At 40.4% G+C, this 24667-nt stretch overlaps 1 protein-coding gene and 1 pseudogene across 9 annotated transcripts in view; one reads left to right on the forward strand and one right to left on the reverse strand.

Moving 5' to 3' along the window:
• Window positions 1-314: 314 nt before the first annotated feature.
• Window positions 315-3549, reverse strand: LOC149748997 (large ribosomal subunit protein uL30 pseudogene; annotated as a pseudogene).
• Window positions 3550-3726: 177 nt separating this feature from the next.
• Window positions 3727-24667, forward strand: part of MELK (maternal embryonic leucine zipper kinase) — an 87139-nt gene continuing 66198 nt past the window's right edge. The window contains exons 1-8 of one of the 9 annotated variants that reach the window (XM_089913405.1): window positions 4087-4640; window positions 10680-10989; window positions 11894-11989; window positions 13269-13354; window positions 15969-16085; window positions 20351-20494; window positions 21431-21499; window positions 23239-23331. In XM_089913405.1, the coding sequence (XP_089769531.1) occupies window positions 11932-11989; window positions 13269-13354; window positions 15969-16085; window positions 20351-20494; window positions 21431-21499; window positions 23239-23331 (567 nt within the window). In that variant the 5' untranslated portion in view covers window positions 4087-4640; window positions 10680-10989; window positions 11894-11931. Of the gene's footprint in view, window positions 4641-10679; window positions 10990-11893; window positions 11990-13268; window positions 13355-15968; window positions 16086-20350; window positions 20495-21430; window positions 21500-23238; window positions 23332-24667 lie in introns of all 9 variants that reach the window. The other 8 variants (XM_089913410.1, XM_089913408.1, XM_089913404.1 and 5 more) reach the window with 8 other exon arrangements.

The raw sequence follows: 24667 nt of genomic DNA on the forward strand, positions 1-24667 counted from the left end.
TCCCAGGTAATGTGCATTAAGCTAAAATACCTTTGTTTAGCTGGCCAGGCTCACCTGTGAACGAATAACACATCTCCTCCAGAGGCTGACGGGAACCAGGAAGTGTTTGACTTTACGCCCTCCCCTTTCAGTATAAAAGAAGCCTGGAGGAAAAAAAAAAAGAAAGCCTGAATTCTAACTCAGGCAAGATGGTTCTTTGGGGCACGAGCCCGCCATCTTCTCAGTTTTCTGGCTTTCTGAATAAAGTGTCTATTCCTTGTCCCAACAACTCGTCTCTCCATTTATTGGCCTGTTGGGCGGCGAGTAGTATGAGCTTGGGCTCAGTAACATGTTTGAGCGCCCCATGAACCAAAACTGCAGCAAAGCTGGTCTTTTTTTTTCTGTTTTTTGCGGTACGCGGGCCTCCCACCGCTGCGGCCTCTCTCATTGCGGAGCACAGGCTCCGGACGCGCAGGCGCAGCGGCCATGGCTCACGGTCCCAGCCGCTCCGCGGCACGTGGGATCATCCCAGACCGGGGCACGAACCCGTGTCCCCTGCATCGGCAGGCGGACTCTCAACCACTGCGCCACCAGGGAAGCCCCAGCAGAGCTGATCTTAAAGGACCAGGGGACACAATAGTTAAGCATGTTTTCAGCTCTTAAGCTGGGCCTGGCACACCCTCACCAACTGCTTAGATGGCAAGTTGAGGCAACTAAGTGAGTGACAGGAGCAGAGGGAAGGCCCATTTAGGGGTGGACACTGATGACAAACACAAGCAGGGTCAGACCCTCTTTTTAGGTCTAACATCTCCAGGAGTGTTGGTCTACATTATTACTTGCAGGGTAGAGGGCAATACTTCTGGAGTCTAGAATATATAAGGAAAGGGTCCAATTAAGCTGCTTGCCTGCAGCCTAAAAGACCAAATATTGCTAATTTCATCCATGCCAAACCAAGAAAATGGTTCACTCTTTCCTGATTTGGGTTTAAGGAGAGGACTGATCATCAGGGAAACCAGAGAATTCCATCCTGAAGCCCGGAAGAACTAAATGGTGGGCATTTCCCTGAGTCATAGATGGCACAGGGACTCAGTAATCTACCACCATGTTCTTAAAAGGAAACACTCATTTGGCTTGAAGGGAAAAACCTACCTTGGTAAGCTCTGGTCTTCCATAGGACATGGAACCAGAAGAGACTAGGAAGGTCAGAGCCTGGGTGACCAATCCTGATAGTGCAGGACTTCTTCACATAAGGTGCATGGGTCCCTGAGTAGGGTCTACAAATACTCTAAACTTCCAAGACAGAATTGGAGTTTCTGCATGTTTTCCTGGGGAAAGTGTCCTTCCCTTCTCATAGATCCAACAGGTTAAAATCCTGAGCTAAAGAAAAGCATTAAGCCAGCTGCAGGCAAGGATAAGGAAGCCATCATATACACTTAGAGCTCTGTGTAAGTCTGAGAGCTCACAACGCTGTCACTGAAGTTAGAACATGGACTCACAGCAGAGACAACAGAGCACTGCTTTTGTGCTCTTCTCTCTAATTGTACTTACAATTCTTTCTAAAACAAGGCCCTAGGAACCCCTAGGTTCAAGTACGCCCCTGGGGTTGGTCCACGGCTGTCTTGTATTCATGCTTGGGTATTCATTCACCAACATTAAGCCCCAGGATAGAAGATGTGACAAAGCATCCCTCCTCCATGGCATGAGTCTTTTGCTGGTTTCAGAGGTGGATGGTGACCAACACCGAAAATACACAGGAATGTTTCCTTGGACCTGGCGTGGGATGAAAAGTGCCTGCCATGACTATCACCATCTTTTCCCTGACACTTCCCCTCCAGTTTCTGAAGATATAGTAGAAAATAATCTTTTTTGAAGATACTGGGTAACAATTCCATAAAACAAAAACACATGCTTCCAAATGCACTGTGCTTTCAAATATTCTGGGTTTAGTTCAGCTGCCGGATGACCTGACTGATGCTTTCTCCTCGATAGCCAGGTGAGCCCACCTCCTTGAGAAAACCCACTCTATTCTTGGTAGCCTGATGGGCCACTGGGAGTTGGAAAGGGCACAAAACCCCTGAGATCGACTGAAAAATTCTTCCTCAGGAAGGCAACTTCATGAATGAGGTCTCCCAAAGCAAATGAAACCAAACTTCCCCAGGTGCTCCTCAATCACTGTGTCGTCTGTCGGATGGTTTTGTTCTTGACCTTGGCTTGTCCACGTTTCAAGATGAGTTCCCAAACAGACTTCAGATTTGTAAATCCCCAGGTCATATAAGGTTCCACTCTACAAAGCGTTTTTATGGTTTTAGGGGTTACTTTCACAAAGACACCACTGAAAATCTTATTCAGGCGAAGTCTTGCAATGGTCCTCTGCACCAGTGAAGTCACCCCATTAATCCTTTGGATGAATACAACAAAGGCCAAAGAATATTTATCTGGCACTTTCAAGCCATGAGGTTTCACTTCTAGTCATCTGAGGCGCACCCTGTCACATAGTTGCTGCCAGGAATCACGTAGAAACCATTCTAGTTGCTTAAACTTGAGCCCTTTTCCATTCCTCTGTTCCTCCTTGTGCAAAAGCGCCTGCTTTGCCTGGGTGGCTTTGAGGGCCTGATAAGCCTTCCTCTTTTTCAGGAGGTTTTCTGGAACCAAAGGGATCTTCTTTGCTCTTCCTCCATCTTTCCCATACTGCGGCTACTGCTCATGTGCAGCCCCACCGGGTGGGAAAGAGAGAAATGGCTCTATGTTTACTTGACCATAGAGACGTCTATTCCAGCTCAGGGGTCCTCAACCCCCAGGGCGCAGACCGGTACCGGCCACACAGCAGGAGGTGAGTGGCCAGCTAGCGAGAGCAAAGCTTCATCTGCCGCTCCGCATCACTCGCATTACCGCCTGAACCATCACTTGCATTACCCCTCCTCTCGCCCCACGTTCAAATTGTCTTCCACGAAACCGGTCTCTGGTGCTAAAAAGGTTGGGGACTGCTGTTCTGCCTCATGGCAGGGCGACCAGGACTGCTGCACCTTCTTAGCAGCAGTGAACCGCGGAGGCCTTGCTAACCCTTATTCCTGCCAAGAGTTGCACAAAGCTTCCTTCACACTCCCTCCAAGCTTTTTAGAGCTGTGTCATCTTCAAAACCCAGCCCTTTCCATTTCAGCTGTATTCTCATAATGCTGGAGGCCAGGCTATAAACACTGAATGGCTTCCCACCATGCATTCTCTTGTTATAATTTTAAATAGTCACAAAGGTTTTAATTTTTGGATAAATTGTAAATATTTTTTAAAACTGGTTATTGTAAACCTCTGAAAGTAAAGCTGTAAGTCCTTGAAAGATATGCAATGGATTGGAAATACCAGAATGATTTGATACCCACTATTATCCGATAAAAATTACACGAACAAAATAAACAATTTACTTTTTAACTTGCTTGTTTTCCCTCTTTTTTCTCCTAACTCATATTTTGGTTCCACAGAATGTTATCTTAGTTTAATTTTTTTTTTTTTGCTTGAAAATCTCTTATCCAGTGCAATAGCACACTTCATTGCAATAAAAATACACATATAACACTATTCCACTTCACAGGTAGGCAGAGCAGAAAAATTTAGGGCAGTGAAACTACTCTGTATGATACTATAATGGTGGAGACATGTCATTATACATTTGTCTAAACCCATAAAATGTACAACACCAAGAGGGAACCCTCATGTAAATTGTGGTCTTTGGGTGATAATGTAGGTTCATAAATTGTAACAGATGTACCACTCTGGTGGGGGATATTGATAATGGGGGAGGCTATGCATGTGGTTGGGACAGAGGGTTTAGGAGGAATCTCTGTACCCCTCAGATTTGCTGTGAATCTAAACCGTTCTTTAAGAAAAAGTCTATTTAAAAAATACATATATAAATTTATACTTAATATTTTTTTCTTTCCTCTTGCTATAATTTTTTTTTCCTTCTGGATTTTCATTACAATTGTAGTAATTCATGCAGCCCATGAAAGTCACATAAATAATGACCAAACAGCAAAACGTATTAGAAGGACTTCTCCTGTGATGCTAGGTAGGTGTTTCTGGTACCTTGAGCTATCTAATGGACAATTTGTCCCCTGGGGGTTTTATTCCTCGTGGCAACATATTTTAGTAAGATTTTTAGGGGGGAGAGGTATACTTGTCTTTTGTTGGATGGGAGAAGGGGCACTGGGCAAGGGGAGGACGAAAATGAGACTGTGACTACTAGCGACTTCTCTGCAAATCAATTTTAGGAAAGAGAACTTAAAGTTGAATTATGTAAAAACTTTGTATGCTCACGACACCACGAAAATCTTCACGTGCCCTCCGGGGAGGGGCACTCCAGGTCGAAGACCAAGGCCTTAAGTCACCTCTCGGCAAGCTCCAGAGGCCTCTTAGCCATCCTACTCCCTGGGCCAGCTCGCTGTCCTAGGGCGACAGCGCCCCCGCCTCGCTGCGACCGCCCAGACGCCGCTGCGTCCCCGCCCCTTCCGGCGCGCGAGGTTTGATTGCCTTGGCGGGCGGAAACGGCCAGAGCGTGGCTATCCGAAAAGTTTCTGGGAGCTCTCTGCGCTCACCGGTTCCCTTCGGACGGCAGGCCGGCGCGTCTGTCTTTCTGCCTGGCCCAGTCCCTCCCGGCCCTCCGCCCTCAGGTCAGTGTGTCCCGCGTGGGTGAAGGCCGGGGTTCCGGCCGTGCGCGGCGCGGGGGACGGCGGCTCGGGCCCAGAGTGCTCCTGGCTCACAGGAGACTGGGGAACTTCACCGGAGTCCCACCTTATGAGCACGGTTCCTTGGATGAGATAGCCTTTCCGACCCCTGGTTTTCTCCTCTGTAAGTGGGATAGGGATCGTATCCGCCTCCGGGTTATCGGTGAGGTAAAGCGCTTGCCACCTAGGAGGCTGTGATAGATGTGAATTCCCATTCCATGTTTCCATGACACTGACGGTCTCCGGGAAAGAAGTTCAAAGAAGGGTTTCGAGTTATTTCTGTTCGTACAACTCAATTTACTAGGCAGTTCAGTAAACAAGGAAATGTGTTATGTCTAATCACCCCCTTTTCAGAGTCCAAATCCTTCCTTTTCCTTCACCTTCCGAAAGTAGTGGCTTAAGAGGCTTAACACTAAAAGGGGAACATGCACTGAATGAATGCTATAGCACTAAAAGGAGTGAACCACCGGGAGACCAGTGGGAAAAAGGGAGACTTCCAAAGGAGGGCGTCCCAGGAGAGTGATCAGGCCTTTAGCTCCTAGGATGAATAATTGTCCTTGAGCTTCACAATTGGTATTTCTCCTGGTAGTGGAAAGGGGGAAGGTAGTGCCTGGAGTTTTGCTTACAGCCCAGTGTTCCTAACTTTTCTGTTCATATTTTGGTTTCTATCTCTGTGTTGTGTGGGATAAATCAGAAACATCCTTACTGCACCTTCATGGGCGTGTCTCACCAGTGGATCTGTCCTTTCAGTATTTCTACTATGGACCAACCAGATGGCCAGATCAGTCCCTTACTACCTTTGGGAGTGAATGCCTCTTTACTGGTGCTCCCAGAAGCCTCTGCAAGGGAGCAGGACAGTATGTTAATTAAATGTATTACAAGGCCACATTATATGCCATTTTGTATTTTACTTCTCATTTGAAATATCCTCAGCATCAGTGTCGTACCAAGTTCACTAGATAATGTAAATGTATTATACAGCAGGTAATAGCATAGCCCAGGTAAGACTATGTTGGTAGGAAAATGCCCCCAATTTGTTGCTATCTTATAAAATTTACTGATAAACTTTCTTCCACTATCTAGGCAATTCTTTCTTTCCTCAGAAAAGTTCAAGACCCCAATTGTATATAGCTCCAGTTCTTCTACTTAGTCACATTTAGAAGGACATTCAGGTGTCTGGGGTCTAGTTTCCTTCTTCATTATCCACAGTTGGGAGGCTGTCTTCCACATTGACTAATCATATACTTCCTTTAGCAGCAAGTGGGTTACTCCAGTCAAAAGTCTTTTCTGTGTTCTGTATTTCCAGACTCTAGAGGATAAACAGGGAGAGCACTTCAGAATATTTAGAACCAGCCCCACTTCTACAAAATTTAAAAGCCAAGTAAAATCTGCTATCATTATAGCAGTTTTGCAACGTAAACACCAGTTTTCTTATACAGTAGCACAAATGATGTTCCCTGGATTCAGTAGATACAATTTAGGGCTACATTGGTATTACTCACCTAAAGACATGGTGTGATTTGAGGGAAGGGGGTAGATAACAAAATGGAAGGAAGAAAAATAGGAGGTGTGTGATTTAGTCTTACACTGGTGAGAGTTGATCTCTGCTAGTTGACTGGAGGCCATAACCTGGAAGTTCAAAACTCATTTGGGAAAAATCTATCAAGAAGTTGGTTATGACACTCTTACATCCCTGTCTGGGAAAATGAATTCCAACATCATACTAATTGCTTTCTCTTTCTGAGTGTGGCAATTTGAAATAGCCCAGTCCTTTATATGGAATTTAGGCATGTGCAGTGGTGGCAATTTGGAGTGTTACTTATACTTCCTAAGGTCTACTTCTTTCCCTTTGTCCATTTCCATCTCATGTTTTTTTGTTTGTTTGTTTTTGTTTTTATTTTTTGGCCGAGCTGCGCAGCTTGCAGGATCTCAGTTCCCTGACCAGAGATTCAATCCAGGCCATGGCAGTGAAAGCCGGGAATCCTAACCATTAGGCCACCAGGGAACTCCCTCCATCTCATGGTTTTTAAACTTTGAAATGTCTGTTTGTGTTTCCTCTTTAACCCCTGTGTTCTGAATGCCCCAATACTGCATTAGTTGGAGCTTTGCTCTCTAAGGAATCTGATAGCCTACTTTTATAGCAGACCACTTTCTAAACAGATTTATAGCCTAACATTCCCCCATTTCCAAAGTCCTGCTCATTCTCTTCTCCATCATCAGGATCCCAAAGATTTCTTAGCCTTGTGTTGACCTCTATACCTTTACTGCTATTTTTCCTGTTTTAAAAATTCTTAGTCCTGCGATTCCTGTCTTTTGGGGGTGTGGTTCCACTTCATTCCCAATTTGCTCCAATAACAAATGCCCTATAAAAGGTTTCTGAATTAGTAAGGATATTTCTAATCCTGTGTCTCAGGTGCCCAGGGAGAATAAATATGTCCTCTCTGCTGTCTCCTTGCGTGGAACAACTTTTGCCACTCCAGTGGAAGCGGAAATATTTCATTTTATATCAACAGCTTTCCGCTATTATCAGGACTTGACTTTGCTTCCTTTGTTTGCCTACGCTGTTCATGCAGATTCAGCTAGATTAAAAGTTCCACCTGCTTATTAAGTTGGTCCAATGCCACCTCTTCCTAGGAAATGACTAATATTGTTTATTGGATCAGAATGTCTTTTGCCCATGATCTTTATCTTTCTTGCTATTTCAGCTTTGACATTGCTACTAAAACCTTTTTTTTTTTAAGCTGATTTTTTTCTTGGGTTTTGATATTTTTCCTTCCAGAACTTCTGCTCTAGTGTTCATTTCACTGACCAAATTTTTGAAGACTTTTTACTTGCTAACTAGCATACCTTTTATCTCCAAGTAAAATGATTCCTGGAATCAGAGTGCTTTAGGCGTTTTGTAAGGAAATTTAAAGGGATCTTAAAGAAAAAAAAATCCTCTGTGTCTCTTGGGCTTTTGATAATTTCATTCATTTTTTTTCTCCACTTCAGTTTAAGAAGATTACCCATCTTCACTGTAGCAAGGACCTTCCCTATTGCTCTGTCTTTTCCTTTATAAACTCACCACAGTCCTGAGGTTGAACTCATAACTCTAGGTCTTTTTTAAGGTTTAATAACATGCTGGCCACTCAACTCTGGATGAGCCAGGATGAAGGACAGAGAACTTGAAAGTAGTAAACATGGTGCTGGCCACTTAACCAATCCCAGAGCCTTCAGCAGACTTGCTAAAGCCCTGCCTGTTGGTGAAGGGAGACTGTCTGGCTCTAGAAATGAGCACTAGCACCAGGTTTCCACTACTGAGAGGCATTAATTAAGATGTATGAGTTTTGCCCTTTCCAGGTAGAACTTTGCCCAAGTCCCATTTGGCTATGCATATACTTACCTAATCTTTCTAAATGTTACAGAGAGTGGGGTCCTGGGATCTTGAACTCTGTGGTGCCATACCTAGTCCAGTGCTAGGGCACAGAAGGAGATTTGTGCACAGGAGTCAGACCAGGCAAAGGAGTTTATCACTAGCTGGGTCTTGGACTCAAAGCCCTTTGTGAACTCTAGAGCCCTTGGTGTGCTGTGCTGACTCAGTGACCTCCACTTCCCTGGGCCCCTCTGATTCCTGCGTGGCTTTCTAAGGGGTGTGGAAGCATCTCTTTCCAAGGTTGAAATCTCAAGTCCTGTCCTGTCACACTGGCCTCTAGGAAGAAGAGCTACTTAGAGAAACTGTATCTATATAGGTTCAGAGAGCTTGCACCCCATGTCTACCTATAAGAAAGCTCCATTTTGCAGTACCTAAACTCAGGTCCTAGGACTTAACCTACTTAACCTATATAGGAGCACTTCCAAATTTATTTAGAAATCTACTTCCTAGAAACTTTCTTTTTAGTAGTGTTGCTTTTTTCCTTCCTTCTTGGCTTCCATGAAACTGTATTCGAATTATTGCTTTTCTAATTGTTATCTCCATGCTCTTCCTCTTGCCACTCCTAGCTATAGGTCTGGTATAGGTAAGGCCTTATCTGTCTTAATTGTCTGTCTTTCACTTTACAGTCTTCACTGTAATTGATTTTTTGTGTGGTGTGAGGTAGAGATCCAATTTTCTTTTTTCCCATATAACTAACCAATTGTCCCCGCTCCAAATCTGCATTTCCTTTTCCTGGTACCTCTGAAAGCAGTTTAAATTCAGTGCATGTCAGCCTTTTCTTCCTCTGGGATCTTTGCACCTAAATTCCCTCTTTCTGGAATGCTCTTCCTCTCATTCTTTTTGGGTTAACAATTCCTGTTAAGGCCTATCAACCACAGACCATTAGGGACACATCCGTGATTAAAAAACAATTAGGTATACTTAGCTTGCTGCAGCAAGAGAAACCATACACCCTAGGATCTTGGGCATCTCAGTAAGAGTGAGTTGAAAGGGGCTTACAGGATTTGGGCTTGTGCTAGGGAAGCAAGGACCAGTTTTTTGTTTGTTTGTTTAGTTGCAGCATGTGGACTTCTTAATTGTGGCATGCAGGCTCTTAGTTGTGGCATGTGAACTCTTAGTTGCAGCATGCGTGTGGGATCTACTTCCCCATCCAGGGATTGAACCCAGGCCCCCTGCATTGGGAGCATGGAATCTTCCCCACTGGACCACCAGGGAAGTCCCAAGGACCAGTTTTGGAGTGGATACTGTCAAAGAGCAGGAGCATTTCAGCATTTGGGTATCTGAGGAAGCAGGAAGTGGGAGGAATGAGGTAGTGCTGAGGATGTCGTTGGTGAGAAAGCAGCAGTCTGTCAAATAAAGGAACATTATCATTTTAACTGCTTCATACAGAAACATTGTTTACATGGTCTTGCACAGTTCCTATTGGAAACATTCTTCAAGTTGTGATGGGAAGGGCTGATTTGCTTTTTCTTGCTTCTCATTCTTTGAGTTAGATCTTGACTTAAACATTACCTTCTTAGTGACCCATTCTAACTACTGTTGCGTATTTTCCCCAGTATTTATTACATATTGTTATTTATTTATTTATTTATTTATTTATTTATTTATGGCTGTGTTGGGTCTTCGTTGCTGCGCGTGGGCTTTCTCTAGTTGAGTCGAGCGGGGGCTACTCTTTGTTGTGGTGCACAGGCCTCTTATTGTGTTGGCTTCTCTTGTTGTGGAACACTGGCTCTAGGCGTGTGGGCTTCAGTAGTTGTGGCACGTGGGGTCAGTAGTTGTGGCACATGGGCTTAGTTGCTCCGCAGCATGTGGGATCTTCCTGGACCAGGGATCGAACCCGTGTCCCCTGCATTGGCAGGCGGATTCTTAACCACTGAGCCACCAGGGAAGCCCTTTATTACAAATTATAATTATTTAATTCATTGTCTGTTAATTTTCCTTTTGTCTTCTCCACTGGAATGCAAGATCTATGAGGGCAGGAACCGTATTTCTTCTCTGTTATAGCCTTGGTGCCAAGTGCAGGTCTGGCACATCACTGGTGCTCAGTAAACACATCTGTATGGATAAATGAATGAATACAAGAAAGTTCAGAGTTAAGAGCCTGATTGCATTAGCAGTTCTGCCAGATACAGTGCTAATCTCTAGTTATAGTCAACTAGGAACTTATCCTCCCCAAATAAGACAAAGCTGGTATGAGTATGACCTCACGTGTACTCACCCCATGGTGTCTTGTAATTCTAGTTAATTTTAAAACTCAGGAAGACAAAAATCAAATAAGACCTCCTAAGACTTTTACAACTAATTTTTTATTATTTATTTATTCATTTACGTATTTAATTTTTATTTTATATTGGAGTATAGTTGATTTACAATGTTGTGTTAGTTTCAGGTGTATAGCAAAGTGATTCAGTTATACATATAACCATTCTTTTTCAGATTCTTTTTCCATACTGGTTATTACAGAATATTGAGTAGAGTTCCCTGTGCTATATAGTAGGTCCTTGTTGTTTATCTTTTTTATATATAATAGTGTGTATGTGTTATTTTAATAAATTATTTAATATATACTTAAGAGTATAGGGACTTCCCTGGTGACGCAGTGGTTAAGAACCTGCCTACCGATGCAGGGGACACAGGTTTGATCCCTGGCCCGGGAAGATCCCACATGCAGCTGAGCCCGTGTGCCACAACTACTGAAGCCCACCCACATGCCTAGAGCCCATGCTGTGCAACAAGAGAAGCCACTGCAATGAGAAGCCTGTGCACCACAACAAAGAGTAGCCCCCGCTCGCCACAACTAGAGAAAACCTGTGCATAGCAACAAAGACCCAACATGGCCATAAACAAACAAACAAACAAACAAACAGAGTATATGTAACACATGTAAGTTGTGAAGCATAATAATAAAATATATATCTCATTACATGTATCTTAAAATTGTATATCATTGGAGTCTTAATTTGCATATCCCTGATGACTAATGAAATTGAGCCTTTTTTCATCTTTTTATTGGTTATTTGTGTTTATTTGTGAAATGCCTTTTTTATTTCATTTGCTTATTTTTCTGTGGGGTTGTCTTTTTCTATATTGTTGTGATGGAGTATATGTATTCTGGGTGAAAGTCCACTGTTATAAGTGTTGCAAATATTTTCTCATATTTATGTTGTTTTTTTCTTAAATGATGTCATTGGATATGCAGAGGTTCTTAATTTCAATGTTATTTAATATTTATTTAAATAATGCTAGCTTTTTAAAATTTATCTATCTATCTATTTTTTAAATTTTTTTTAGTTTTGGCCTTGCCACACAGCTTGTGGGAGTTTAGTTCCCCGACCAGGGATTGAACCCAGGCCCTCGGCAGTGAGGGCCTGGAGTCCTAACCACTGGACTGCCAGAGAATTCTCTATTATTATTTTTTATGATTAGCACTTTCTGTGTCTATTTAAAAGATCCTCTTCTATCCTGAAATGATGACAATATTCTATTAAAATTTTTAAAGGCTTACCTTTCATATTTAAGTCTTTATTTGATCTGGAATTGATTCTTATGTATGGTGTGAGATAGGAATCCATTTTTTTTTAATATGGCTAATCAGTTTTTCCAGTATCATTTATATGCCTAAGACTTATTTATATTTGTAGTTACAAGAATGAAGGCGATAGTCTCTCTCTTTTTTTTTATACGGTTTCTCTATTTTTATTTTTTAGGGATCTCAATAAGAATGAAGGAGATAGTCTCTTAATAGTTCCTTTTTTGATCATGTACTGTTTTTGTTTTTGTCTTACAGGTTCTTTTTATAATTTTGAGTAAACTTCCAGGAGGACTATGAAAGATTATGATGAACTTCTCAAATACTATGAATTATATGAAACTGTTGGGACAGGTAATTATTTTCTTCTTGGAGAGGATAGGTCATCTATTTGAGAGTATAGTGTATTTGGGCAGCCAAGAGCTTTTTAGCCTAACTTATGTAGTTTTAAAATTCTTCAACCTATTTTAGTAAGAAAAAGTGGAGCAAGAGAGAGGAGAATTGTAGGAGGGGCCTTGTGGTTCATTTTATTTAGAATAAAAGTCACTAGAGAGTTTTGAGCCAAGTAGTGGTCTGACCTTTTGTTTTTAAGGTTCACTCTGGCTGCTTGGTTTTGAAAAGACTGGCTGGGAGAGGGCAAGGATGGAAAAACATAGATGTTAGGAGGTTATTGCAATAATTTAGGTGAGTGATACTGGAGATGATGGTGACTTGGATGGTGATAGAATTGAAGGTAGTGAGATTCTGTGTATAGAAAGGGGTGAGATTCTGTATACAGACATACACACACATATGTACATTTAAGTTTAGTATATTGAGGCATAACACATAGTAAAATAAGCAAAGTGTACTAATTTTGATGGAGTTTTTGTACACATATACCCATATGTTCCCTGCTCAGATCAGGACATAGAAATTTCTAGTCAGTGCCTGCTGCCTTTCTCCCAAGGTAAACATTAATATATTTTTGAAGACAGAGCCAGTGTGATTTGTTGGAGGGTTGGATATGTGGTGTGAGACAAAAGCGAGGGGCTAAAAATGGCTTCTGGATTTTTGGCCTGAGCACCTGGGAAGATGGAGTCGCCATTTACTGAGATGAGGAAGACCATGGGAGGGACTACCAGGAGCTTCTTTCTAGAAGCGTTCAGCTGGCGGTTTCTTTTAGATACCTAAATGTAGACCTTTATCCAGCTTTTGAGCCAGTTTTGAAACATAATTGCTTATTTTTACAGTTTTAACACTGAATGGAAATTTCATATTACTTGTCTTTTGTCTCTCCAACTTTATATTGTGTTCTGGCAATGTTAATTATAAAGCAGGTTTAATTGCAATGTTAATTATAAAACAAATTTCTAGAGAATGAATCCTTTTTTCCTACTTCTTCATTGCAAAATTAAAGATATCCTATCATGGCAAAGAGTCTTTAGTTAGTCATTGGATGAGGAGAGGCTAGGATCATGGCCAACACTTTGGAAGCAACAAGAAGAAAGGGCCACAAACTTCAGAAAAATATAGATCAATAGACCCTTATAAAAGTATGTGGAAAGGTTTTTTGTGCCTGAGTTCTCAGTTTGCTCTGATGATATTTAAGTTAGTTTGCTTCTCTCTTCATAATACATTTTCCCATACTTAGGTGGCTTTGCAAAGGTCAAACTTGCCTTCCATATCCTCACTGGAGAAATGGTAGCTATAAAAATCATGGATAAAAATGCACTAGGGGTAAGTCTAACATTACTTAAAAAATATTTATAGATCAGTTTTGTGAATTAAAACTTGAATTTGCTCTAATGTTCTAGTTACTGCTCTTTTATTAGAATAACATTTCCATAGCCAGTTATGTATAAATCTATGGTTTTAAAAAGTAATCTGGGGACTTCCCTTGTGGCGCAGTGGTTAAGAATCTGCCTGCCAGTGCAGGGGACATGGGTTCAATCCCTGGTCCGGGAAGATCCCACATGCCGCGGAGCAACTAAGCCTGTGTGCCACAACTACTGAGCCTGCACTCTAGAGCCCGCGAGCCACAACTACTGAAGCCCACGTGCCTAGAGCCTGTGCTCCTCAACGAGAGAAACCACCGCAATGAGAAACCTGCGCACTGCAACAAAGAGTAGCCCCCGCTCACCGCAACTAGAGAAAGCCTGTGCGTAGCAATGAAGACCCAATGCAGCCAAAAAAATAAAAAAATAAATAAATAAATTAAAAAAAAAAAGTAATCTGGGGAAGGAGTTACTTTGTTCTTAATTTTAATACAGGGCAATGGCACATATTTGAAGTTGACAGGGTCCATTTTTCTGCAGTTGTTTCATAGTCTTGTAGGTGTTTCTGGGTATTGATATTTCCCTTCTTTATCTTCTCATGATACCCTTGCTAAATGTTGATCTACTTTATAGTATAGATCGATCTTATGTCCCAGAATTTTATTCAAAGAATAAATTCTACTCAAAATTTATTCTAACTTTTATTAGAAATTATGAAATCCTTTTCTTAATCAGCCTTTTTTTCCTCTACCTGAATGCTTCTAGGATTGAGTTGCTCATTACCTTCTAAAGCAGCCCATTTAATTTGTGATCTTGGCTATAATGTGCATAAAGTTTTCTGTTTTTCTATTAAGGGAGGATCTGTCTCTTTTGATGGTCTTTGGGCATTATATACCCTTCCCAGTGTTTGAAGTCATCCTGAGTGGTCTTTTTTTTTCTAATTCTTTCTACCATCCCTTGTGTGGTTTGGTTTCTATGCTTTGTTCTGGTCTCTTTCTGCTGAGAATTCACTAGTCTCTTAGTATGCATCTGTGATTGTTTGTTTTTTTGGAGATAAATTAAAAACATTTTTTTAAAATCTTTTTTTTTGTCCTCTGACCAAAAATCTCTGAGGGTTAAAGTTTTTTATTCTTTGCGATTGAGTTAGCATTATAATTATTAGTAGTATACAGTTGAGTAAAACAGCACAAACATTTTATGTGTTGATAATTATCAAACATAAAAATCACTTTACTGAAAATGCATATTTATATGAGACACATTGGACTTTTTTGGGGGTCTCTCGTGTTGTTAGGACGAGACAGAGTTTAATATCAATTGTTACTTTATTTTTAAGGATGGAAGTGCTGATTAACATACATAAATAGTCAAAGAGAATATGTTTTGTTATAATAACGTCACTCACTTCTTTGAACTCCTTCTGAAATATATGCCAGAATCACACAATGATCTATATCAGAAATTATTTTTAATAACCTATCAACTGACAATTCAGGCTCTCCTTCAATATTTTTGTTTTCAGTGCTCAATACTGTACTTATTAAACTAATAAAAAGGTATTAAAAAAACATTTTTCTTGAGCATTTAAACATTGGTTATAAAACTGATTAATTCCCTTAAGCAATTTCAACTTCAGTTATAACTTTAGTATGACTTATTTACTTGGACACAGCAGACACTTAAATAGCAGGCAAAATGTGACCTGTTATTACAAAATGCATTACCACAGCAGTACTCAAAACTATTCTAAATCATCAATATGATGATATTAGTTCATTATTTCTAAACTTGTTTTTTTATTGTTGCTATGTTTATTTTAGTTACTTCTTGGGACTTTAAAAATATTTTGAGTACTTTCAGGGTTTTAGTCATCAGACTCCCACATCCCCCAAAAAAGAAGAAAAAAAGATTATCATATCAAAATAGTCAAAGTTACAATTGATTCTTGGTTAAGAACTAATATCTGGTTGCATGGCCCTAGATAATTGGATATTAAACCACAGATCATTAGATCAAGTCCCTTTTTATAATAAAATTTTACTTGTTTACTTCATGGATATCTGGATTTCTATCTTTAATATGGACTTTGAAAGTTTTTCAACTTGGTTTACCCTCCTCCCCAACCAACTTCTTATTTTGAAAAATTTCAAGCTCCTTGAAAAGTTGGAAGACTGAGACAGTGAATACCTTTTATCTACATTCACCAATTTTTAGCTCAGCATGCTTCTTAATGGACATTGCTGGAACCGAAGTGGTAGCCAAGGCATGTACACTGAGTAGTGTTTCTGTCATTTTCCTTGTTTGGAATGCTAACCTTCTAAAGGGAGTCTGAGATTATTTTAATTTTTCTAGATGTTATACTATTGCCCCACATTGAACTTGTCTTTCATAAAACCCTCAAGGCCTTTTTAAAATGTACACACAAATAAGTTTTGTTTTTTATTTCTGTATTGTTGAACAAATTGTTTTGAGGCTGTTGATTGCTTTTGCTACTTAGTATTAAAGTTGGTGATATTGATGCTTGGAGCACTTCCCAAATAGGTTCATTGCTCATTTAATGAAATGTTTTGTCACAGAGTGATTTGCCCCGGGTCAAAACAGAAATTGATGCCTTGAAGAACTTGAGACATCAGCATATATGTCAACTCTACCATGTGATAGAGACAGCCAACAAAATATTCATGGTTCTCGAGGTCAGTAGTATGTTCCAGAGACCTAAAATTATTTGGTCATTGTCTTAGTCTGTTTGGGCTGCTGTAACAAGATATCACAGACTGGGAAGCTTCTGAACAACAGAAATTCATTTCTTACAATTCTGGAGGCTGGGAATTCCAAGATCAAGGCACCATCATGGTCGGGTGAGGGCGCTCTTCTTGGTTCATAACTGGTACCTTATTGCTGTGTCCTTATATGATAGAAAGGGCTAGGGATCTCTCTGGAGCCTCTTTTAGAAGAGCACTAATTTCGTTCATGAGGGCTCTGCCCTCATGTCTTAATAACCTCCCAAAGGCCCCACTTTCTAATGCCCCCATCTTTGGGGGTTAGGATTTCAACATATGAATTTTTGGAGGGACACAAACATTCAGACCATTCTCACTCATTTTATCAATAGTTATGGGAAAAGTACATTTCACCTGAAAGATTAAATTTTTTTTTTAACATCTTTATTGGGGTATAATTGCTTTACAATGGTGTGTTAGTTTCTGCTTTAAAACAAAGTGAGTCAGTTATACGTATACATATGTTCCCATATCTCTTCCCTCTTGCGTCTCCCTCCCTCCCACCCTCCCTATCCCACCCCTCCAGGCGGTCACAAAGCACTGAGCCGATATCCCTGTGCCATGTGGCTGCTTCCCACTAGCTATCTACCTTATGTTTGTTAGTGTGTATATGTCCATGACTCTCTCTCTCCGTGTCACAGCTCACCCTTCCCCCTCCCCATATCCTCAAGTCCGTTCTCCAGTAGGTCTGTGTCTTTTTTTTTGCGGTACCCGGGCCTCTCACCGCTGCGGCCCCTCCCATTGCGGAGCACAGGCTCCGGACGCGCAGGCCCAACGGCCATGGCTCACGGGCCCAGCCGCTCCGCGGCACGTGGTATCCTCCCGGACCGGGGCACGAACTCGTGTCCCCTGCATCGGCAGGCAGACTCTCAACCACTGCACCACCGGGGAAGCCCCAGGTCTGTGTCTTTATTCCTGTCTTACCCCTAGGTTCTTCATGACATTTTTTTTTTTCTTAAATTCCATATATATGTGTTAGCATATGGTATTTGTCTTTTTCTTTCTGACTTACTTCACTCTGTATGACAGACTCTAGGTCTATCCATCTCATTACAAATAGCTAAATTTCGTTTCTTTTTATGGCTGAGTAATATTCCATTGTATATATGTGTCACATCTTCTTTATCCATTCATCCGATGATGGGCACTTAGGTTGTTTCCATCTCCGGGCTATTGTACATAGAGCTGCAATGAACATTTTGTTACATGACTCTTTTTGATGAAAGATTAAATGTTAAATGGCTTACCTGTTTGAGTTCTGTAACAATTTAGATCAAGTAGGCATATATAATAAATTGGAGATACATTGTAAATGTATCCTTTCTGATACCCTCCTAATGGGATGGTGTAATTTAGTGGACAGAATATGTTAGAATTTGTTCCTAGAGGGAAGGATTCATTTCAGTGTTATATGATGTATTAGCCTAGGGCTGCCACAAATGTGGTTTAAAACAGGAACTTACTGTCTCATAGTTCTGGAGGTTAGAAGTCTGAAATCAAGGTGTGCACATGGTTGCTTCCTTCTGAATCGTCTGCTCTATGCCTCTTTCCTAGTTTCAGATGGTTGCTGGCAATCCTTGGCATTCCTCGGCTTATAGATGCACCATCTCTGCCTCTGTCTTCAAATGGTGTTGTCTTACTTGTGTGTCTGTGTCTGTGTCCAAATTTATCTCTTCATACAAGGATACAAACAATTGGATTAGGTTCCACTCTAATCCAGTATGACCTCATTCTAACTTGATTACATCTATAAAGACCTTATTGACATATAAGGTCACATTCACTGGTACCAGGTGTTAGGACTTGAACATATCTTTTTGGAATGACACAGTTCAACCCGCAACCTATAGGTAGACTTTAGTGTATGTGTTATTTGAACCAAACTCTTTCAAGTTTTAACCTGCTCCTCTTGGCTTGAAATGTAAAGTCTTTAGAACATGTATCATTCATCTCATTTCATTTTCCTTAGTCTCAGCCAAATAATTTGTAACTGCACATCATTTTGACAGATTAACTCTGTTTTAAAAGCACATTTTAAAATTCATAATGCTGAAAGTTTTGGACATAGGACCATTTTCTCTTTATTACACTGTAGATCCACCCACATGGTTTACAGTGGTGAATTTAAAGCCTTTTTAAAAGTTGATCCTTTTGTCCAAATTAAATACTTCAAAAAAACCAAAATCCATGAACCTGGGACAAAATTTAAAGGATACAAGAGAGGGGACTTCCCTGGTGGTCCAGTGGTGGAGAGTCTGCCTTCCAATGTAGAGGATGCAGGTTTGATCCCTGGTTGGGGAACTAAGATCCCACATGCTGTGGGGCAACTAAGCCTGCGTGCCACAACTACTGAGCCCATGTGCCTCAACTAGGGAGCGTGCGTGCCGCGAACTACAGAGGCCCTGTGCTCTGGAGCCTGTGCTCCACAACTAGAGAGAGAAAACCCGCACGCCACAACTAGAGAGAGGCCTGCGCCGCAATGAAAGATCCCGCATGCGTCGAGGAAGATCCTGCGTGCCACAACTAAGACACAGCCAAAAAAAAAAAAAAAGAAAGAAAATAAATTAAAAAAATAAATATTAAAAAAAAAAGATACGAGAGAGTATATATTGAAAAGTAAAATTCTCTCTCCCCTCTGTCCCAGTCATCCTGTTTCCTTTCCCTTATGTTAATCACTTACTTTTTTGGTTTCCTATGTATTTTCCGTGTACTTAGAAATACTTATGTATATTTTATATATATATATATATGTGTGTGTGTGTATTCACATATATTTATGTGTATGTGTAGCTTACTGGTTTCTGTCACACAAATGGTCACATACTATAATTATTCTGTACCTTTTCTCCCCCCTATTTAACATTTTAGCTTGGAGACCATCAATGCATATTCATAGAGATTTTTGATGTTTTTGTTTTACTCTATTTTGTATTTCTTTATTTGAAAATACAAAGTAGGCTGTTTTCTTTATGTAAATCTTATTGGATAGCATTTTAAAAATTGACTAAGTATAATTTATATACAAGAAAATGAACACATTAGGTACATAGTTTTTGAAAAAGGTACATACCCGTGTATTTCCCACCCCACTCAGGGTATAAAACATTTCCACTACACTAGAAAGTTTTCTCCTGACCCTTGAAGTTAATCCCTGTTACCCCACCATCCCAGTGCCCTTCTCAACAACCACTGACCTGATTTTTATCACCAGAGATTAGTTTTACCTATTCTAGAGCTTGATAAAAATAGGATCATACAGTGTGTACTCTTTTGTATTTGGCTTCTTTTATTCAGCATAATGCTTTTTGCAAGTCATTATATCAGTATATTCTCTTTTACACCTTGCTTTTTTCACTTAATATTGGAGATTGTTTCATATCAGCTTATAAAGAGTTTCCTCTTTTTTTTTTTTTCCTTCTTTTTATGGCTGCATGGAATGCCATTTTATGTAGTGTGAGTACATTCGCGTTGTTTCCAGTCTTTTGCTGTTACAAGCTATGCTGCTGCAGTGAATGATCTTAAACGTGCATTGTTTTTTGATGTGAGAGTGTATCTATAGGTGTTCCTAAATGTGAATGTATGAGGTCATAGGCTATCTCCATCTGTAATTTTAATTGATATTGCTAAAATGAAATGAAATCTTAAATGGAAACCCCCATTTACAGAATAGTGGAGCTGCTCTGGTGAAGAAGGGATGGAAAGCCTAGATAGAGCTTTGTGCTCTGGTACCCATTCTTTTGTAGCCTCTGAGGAACTTGTGTATAATTGGTTCTTTCTGGTATAGACTGAAAATCACTGATCTTCCGAATGGAGAAGCAATAATTGCTGCTGGGTTTTTGTTTGTTTCAAGTAACTACACTAAATGTGAGTGCATTAAGATTAGAATGGGTATTAATACTTTGCTATAAAAATATAAAAACCCTGAATGAACTTAAAATCACAGTGGTAGTTGGTTCTACTTCTACTTACTGGTAATAAAACTGCTCGAGACCAAAAACTGTTGTTCTCTTTCTTGGAATACTGAGAGTGTATTTTTGAATGTGCCTTACTTAGTTTGTTCCCTTGCTTGTAAATTGAATTAATAATATCTCTGAGTTAGGTATAATTTTTTATTTTAAATTCCTCTGAAGCGATTTCTGTAAGTAGTAACAATATTTATGTGACTATTGCTCTTTAAGTATTGCCCTGGAGGAGAGCTGTTTGACTACATAATTTCCCAGGATCGCCTGTCGGAGGAGGAGACCCGAGTTGTCTTCCGTCAGATAGTGTCTGCAGTTGCTTACGTGCACAGCCAAGGCTTTGCTCACAGGGACCTCAAACCAGTAAGTGACTGCTTCACAGATGGGCACCTGAGAGTTCAACATCATTTACCTGTCATTACTAGGTTTCCAAATGTTCTTTCTGTTTAGAATTTGTCTGGGCTTTGCTTTTTGTTGTTGTTGTTCTATTCCTAATGTATCACTTCTTTTTCCTCCTTGACTTTTGACTCCTGGTAGGCTCTTCAGGTTAGACTTATTATTGGCATTCTTTTTCTCTGTCAAGTATGTGTGACATTACAAATATCTTTGTAGTCAGCTGCAGAATATGAACCTCAGGGTTTTATTTCTAGGAAAGAAGAGTTGTAGTATTTTCTTTGAGAATATTGTCATTGAGTATTTTCCTCTCAATACTCTCTTCCTGACACCATCTTCCTTTAATTTTCATTCCATTATGCTTCAGAAAGGAACAGTTCAGTGGAATGAACAGACTCAACTTTTCAAGGACAGAATAAAAATTTGATACTGTTAAGTCTGTAGGCTCTGACTAATATGCATGATGGTGAACATGGATTTTAATGTTATTTGGTACTAGGGTTAGGGACCTAGAATTGGTCTAACAAGATATGGCAGTTTCTATCCTTTTCCCTCTGTTTCTATCCATTCCCTCTGTTTATATCCAACACTTTGATTTGAGTTCAAACTTGCTCTTTTTGTTCAAACTTGCTTTTGGCACACATTGTGTTTGCTTGTAGTTGAACCTCAGAGCACCAAAGAGAAAATGGTTTATGCTAATGTGTCTTGAGGGGAAGCAGGATAGTTATCAATATTCATCTTCTCTTCCCTTATGTTCTTGTCATTTCATTCTTTTTTAATGATTTTCATTCTTGTACCCACGCTGTTTAATATAAACAACCTTAAAGTGATTTTAGAAATAGCTAGAGGTGGGATGTGATATAAGGAAGACAGTATATAGTTATGAAAATATCTTTGTTTTTTCAGGAAAATTTGTTGTTTGATGAAGATCATAAATTAAAGCTGATCGACTTTGGTCTCTGTGCAAAACCCAAGGTAAGTGCAGAGATAAAAATGCATTTATTTCCTTTGTTAGTGTACCTCTTAGTATGTTATCTTACGCTGACTTCCACTTAGTCTTTATTGAGCCTGGTTGCATCCATTGAGAAGAATGTTCAATTTCATGGTTTTTATAAGTTCTCTAGATGATTTTAATATACAGCCAAGGTTGAAAACCACTGCCCTAGGTCCAGGGTTTGTCCTGCTGAAGACCCCATGGGTATGCTGTGAGAGAATTTACAGCACCTAGGTGACAGGAGGCCGTCACAGTGTGAATGCTGAATTGACCATGTTCTTGCAGTTAGAGTGTGTTGCCACTAGATGATGCCTTTGTTGATTTAGATATGAGTTTTGGGAATTTAGTGCAAATCTGTTCTTTATTATCCAAGTGGTTATATAACTAGCAGTTAGTTACATTTTGAGAGACAATCCCCTTTCCTTCTAATAGAAGAAGGAAAAAGTCCATATGCACTTTAATTTGCACTCCATAGTTAGGTACTGGTGTTCTCCAGCATACCTTCTCTTTGAGGTGACTTTGAACTTCTCCTGTGTGGCTGCTGTAGGAAGCTTCCTCCCGAGTTCTCTAATGATGGTATTCACAGTCTCTAAAATGAGCTGTCTACCCTCATTAAGGATGTTGAAATTTCAGACCTGTCTCAGCCCTTTGGAGTCCCATGATTATTTCCTGCCCCAATCAGAATTAGCTGCATGCAAAGGGAGGCCAGATTTTGCCCCTTTGGCTGAATGTCTGATTCTTTCTGATTTTCCTCTCCTTCCCTTGGCTCTTCAGAGATTGTCAGTCGAGTCTTGTGTCTGGGAACCAAATGCTAGAAGGCATTTTTTTTCATCAGCAGGCAATAAAGATAAAGCGTACTTTGAGGAGATACGCTGGTTTTAAGTCATGTTCATCACAGGAGGCAGTGGAGAATGTGTGTGACAGACTCCCTTAGCCTTTATTTATGGCTGCCACAGATTCAACCCACACAGACACCATCTCAAAAAGCAGGGGTTGGCTGGGAGAGGGTGCCCTCAGCTTTCCTAAGCTGAGGAGCTTACTTCTGGGTGTGTGTAGCAGTTGTAAATGAAATCTCACAATTTCACAAGTCATCTGCCATTTGTGGAACTCTGTATAACTGTTGGGCAGTGGTATCATTTTCATTATGTCTCCATATTTCTGTGGGAGACCAGAGGAGGTTGAGCAGATTCCTCATCTGAACAATCTGGAAGCTCAGGTCGTGATTTGTGTTATAACCGAGTCTAGAAAGCAGACTCCCAAGGCACTATTCTGTGCAGCATTTGCTCTCTTCCCTCTAGGGGAAAAGAAACTCTTCTGTATTTGTAAAGATTTGATATTGGAGGTAGGGTCCCATAGAGAAATAACCCTTTTTCCTTGAGTACTTGGGAGTGGGAAGACATGGGTGCTTGGATGTATGCTAAGCTGATTATTATGCTAATGGATGCCTAGGGAAGTACGAACCTGACTTGACTGAGCTAAGGGGAGAAGGATTTTTTTTGTGTCGGGTTGTCGTGGTATTGGAAATCAGAGAAGAGGAAGCCACATGTGCGTGCATGCACATAGGCAGAGTATTGAGTTGGCAGCAGAAGTCTTTTATTTTTATTATTTGGGGTAATTCTTCATCTAGCATCTCTCTGCTTGTGCTGAAGAATGTTTATCAGCGTTTTAATTTTCTTAAGGGCTCTAGTTAATAAGTGTTTCATTTTTATCTTATTGGCAGGGTAACAAGGATTATCACCTGCAGACATGCTGTGGGAGTCTTGCTTATGCAGCACCTGAGTTAATACAAGGCAAATCGTATCTGGGATCAGAGGTAATTATTCACTGATTAATTCAATATATAACCAATATATGTTTATTGGTGACCTGTAGTGAGTCAGGCACTGTATGTTGAGGGTGTAATGAGGTAAGAAATAAACTTGTTAATCAAAGAGCTGTCTATTCAGAGAGTGAGATATGTAAAGTAATAAGTGAAATGAACAACTTGCAATAAATATAATAATACACAGTATACTTCTGAAACAAGGATATATTTCTGGTTGTTGTGGTTGCTTTTGTGTTTAACTGTGCCATAGTTTTAGACTGATTAGTCCAGCCAGGTAGAACATGAGGCCAGGATTATAGGCGCAGTTTTCAGAGATGCTGGTTAGCACAGAGAAAACGTGTACTTTGTTCACAGCCGACTATTCAAGGCCAGCAGTCCCGTGTAAGAGGCCCAGGCTCAGAAGGCCTGGGCATTGCCTGCTTAACCACTGGCTACCGCGAGCTAGTCAGCCCCTTCCACTCTCTGGAGTACTGGTTTTGCTGATATTAGTATCATAAAATTAAAAAGGTTTAGTTGTCAGAAGATCTGGAAATGCTAGGTTGAACAGTTTTCTTTAGTTAAGGACATCTCCAAATCTTAATATGTTCCTGTACAGTGTCTTTTTTTTTTTTTTGCGGTACGCGGGCGTCTCACTGTTGTGGCCTCTTCCGTTGCGGAGCACAGGCTCCGGACGCGCAGGCTCAGCAGCCATGGCTCACAGGCCCCGCTGTTCCACGGCATGTGAGATCTTCCCGGACCGGGGCACGAACCCGTGTCCCCTGCATCAGCAGGCGGACTCTTAACCACTGCGCCACCAGGGAAGCCCTGTACAGTGTCCTTTGAGAGTAGAACATCACAGACGGCAGCTAGTCTCAATTTTATGCACCTACAGAATCCACTTTTTACGTGGAGCATCTTTTGGGACTGGTGTTATGCCGGAGAAACTTTGAGATATGCTGGTTTACTTAATTTGTAACATGAGAAGATGGGGACTAACTTGTTTTTGGTGACCTTTTATTTGGATATAATCTCAAACTTACAGAATAGTCGCAAATGTGGAATGAGGAACTTCTGTATATATTTAGCCAAATTCATAATTGTTTATATTTTTCCCTATTTGTTTTATCATTCTCTATGTTTGTATGTATGTGTATTATTTTTTGAACCAACTGAGAGTAAGTTGGAGACATCATACCCCTTTATCATTAAATACCATGTATATATTTCCTAAAGGAAGGACTCTCTCTTTTATAACCACACTTTAGTTATTGAAATCAGAGAATTTAACATTGATACAATTTATTAAATATTTATTTATTTGGCCGCATTGGGTCTTGGTTGCGGT

Source organism: Delphinapterus leucas, chromosome 6, assembly GCF_059928025.1.
Source record: "Delphinapterus leucas isolate spDelLeu-1000000601 "Yukka" chromosome 6, BTC_Dleu_Yukka2, whole genome shotgun sequence".
NCBI lineage: Eukaryota > Metazoa > Chordata > Mammalia > Artiodactyla > Monodontidae > Delphinapterus > Delphinapterus leucas.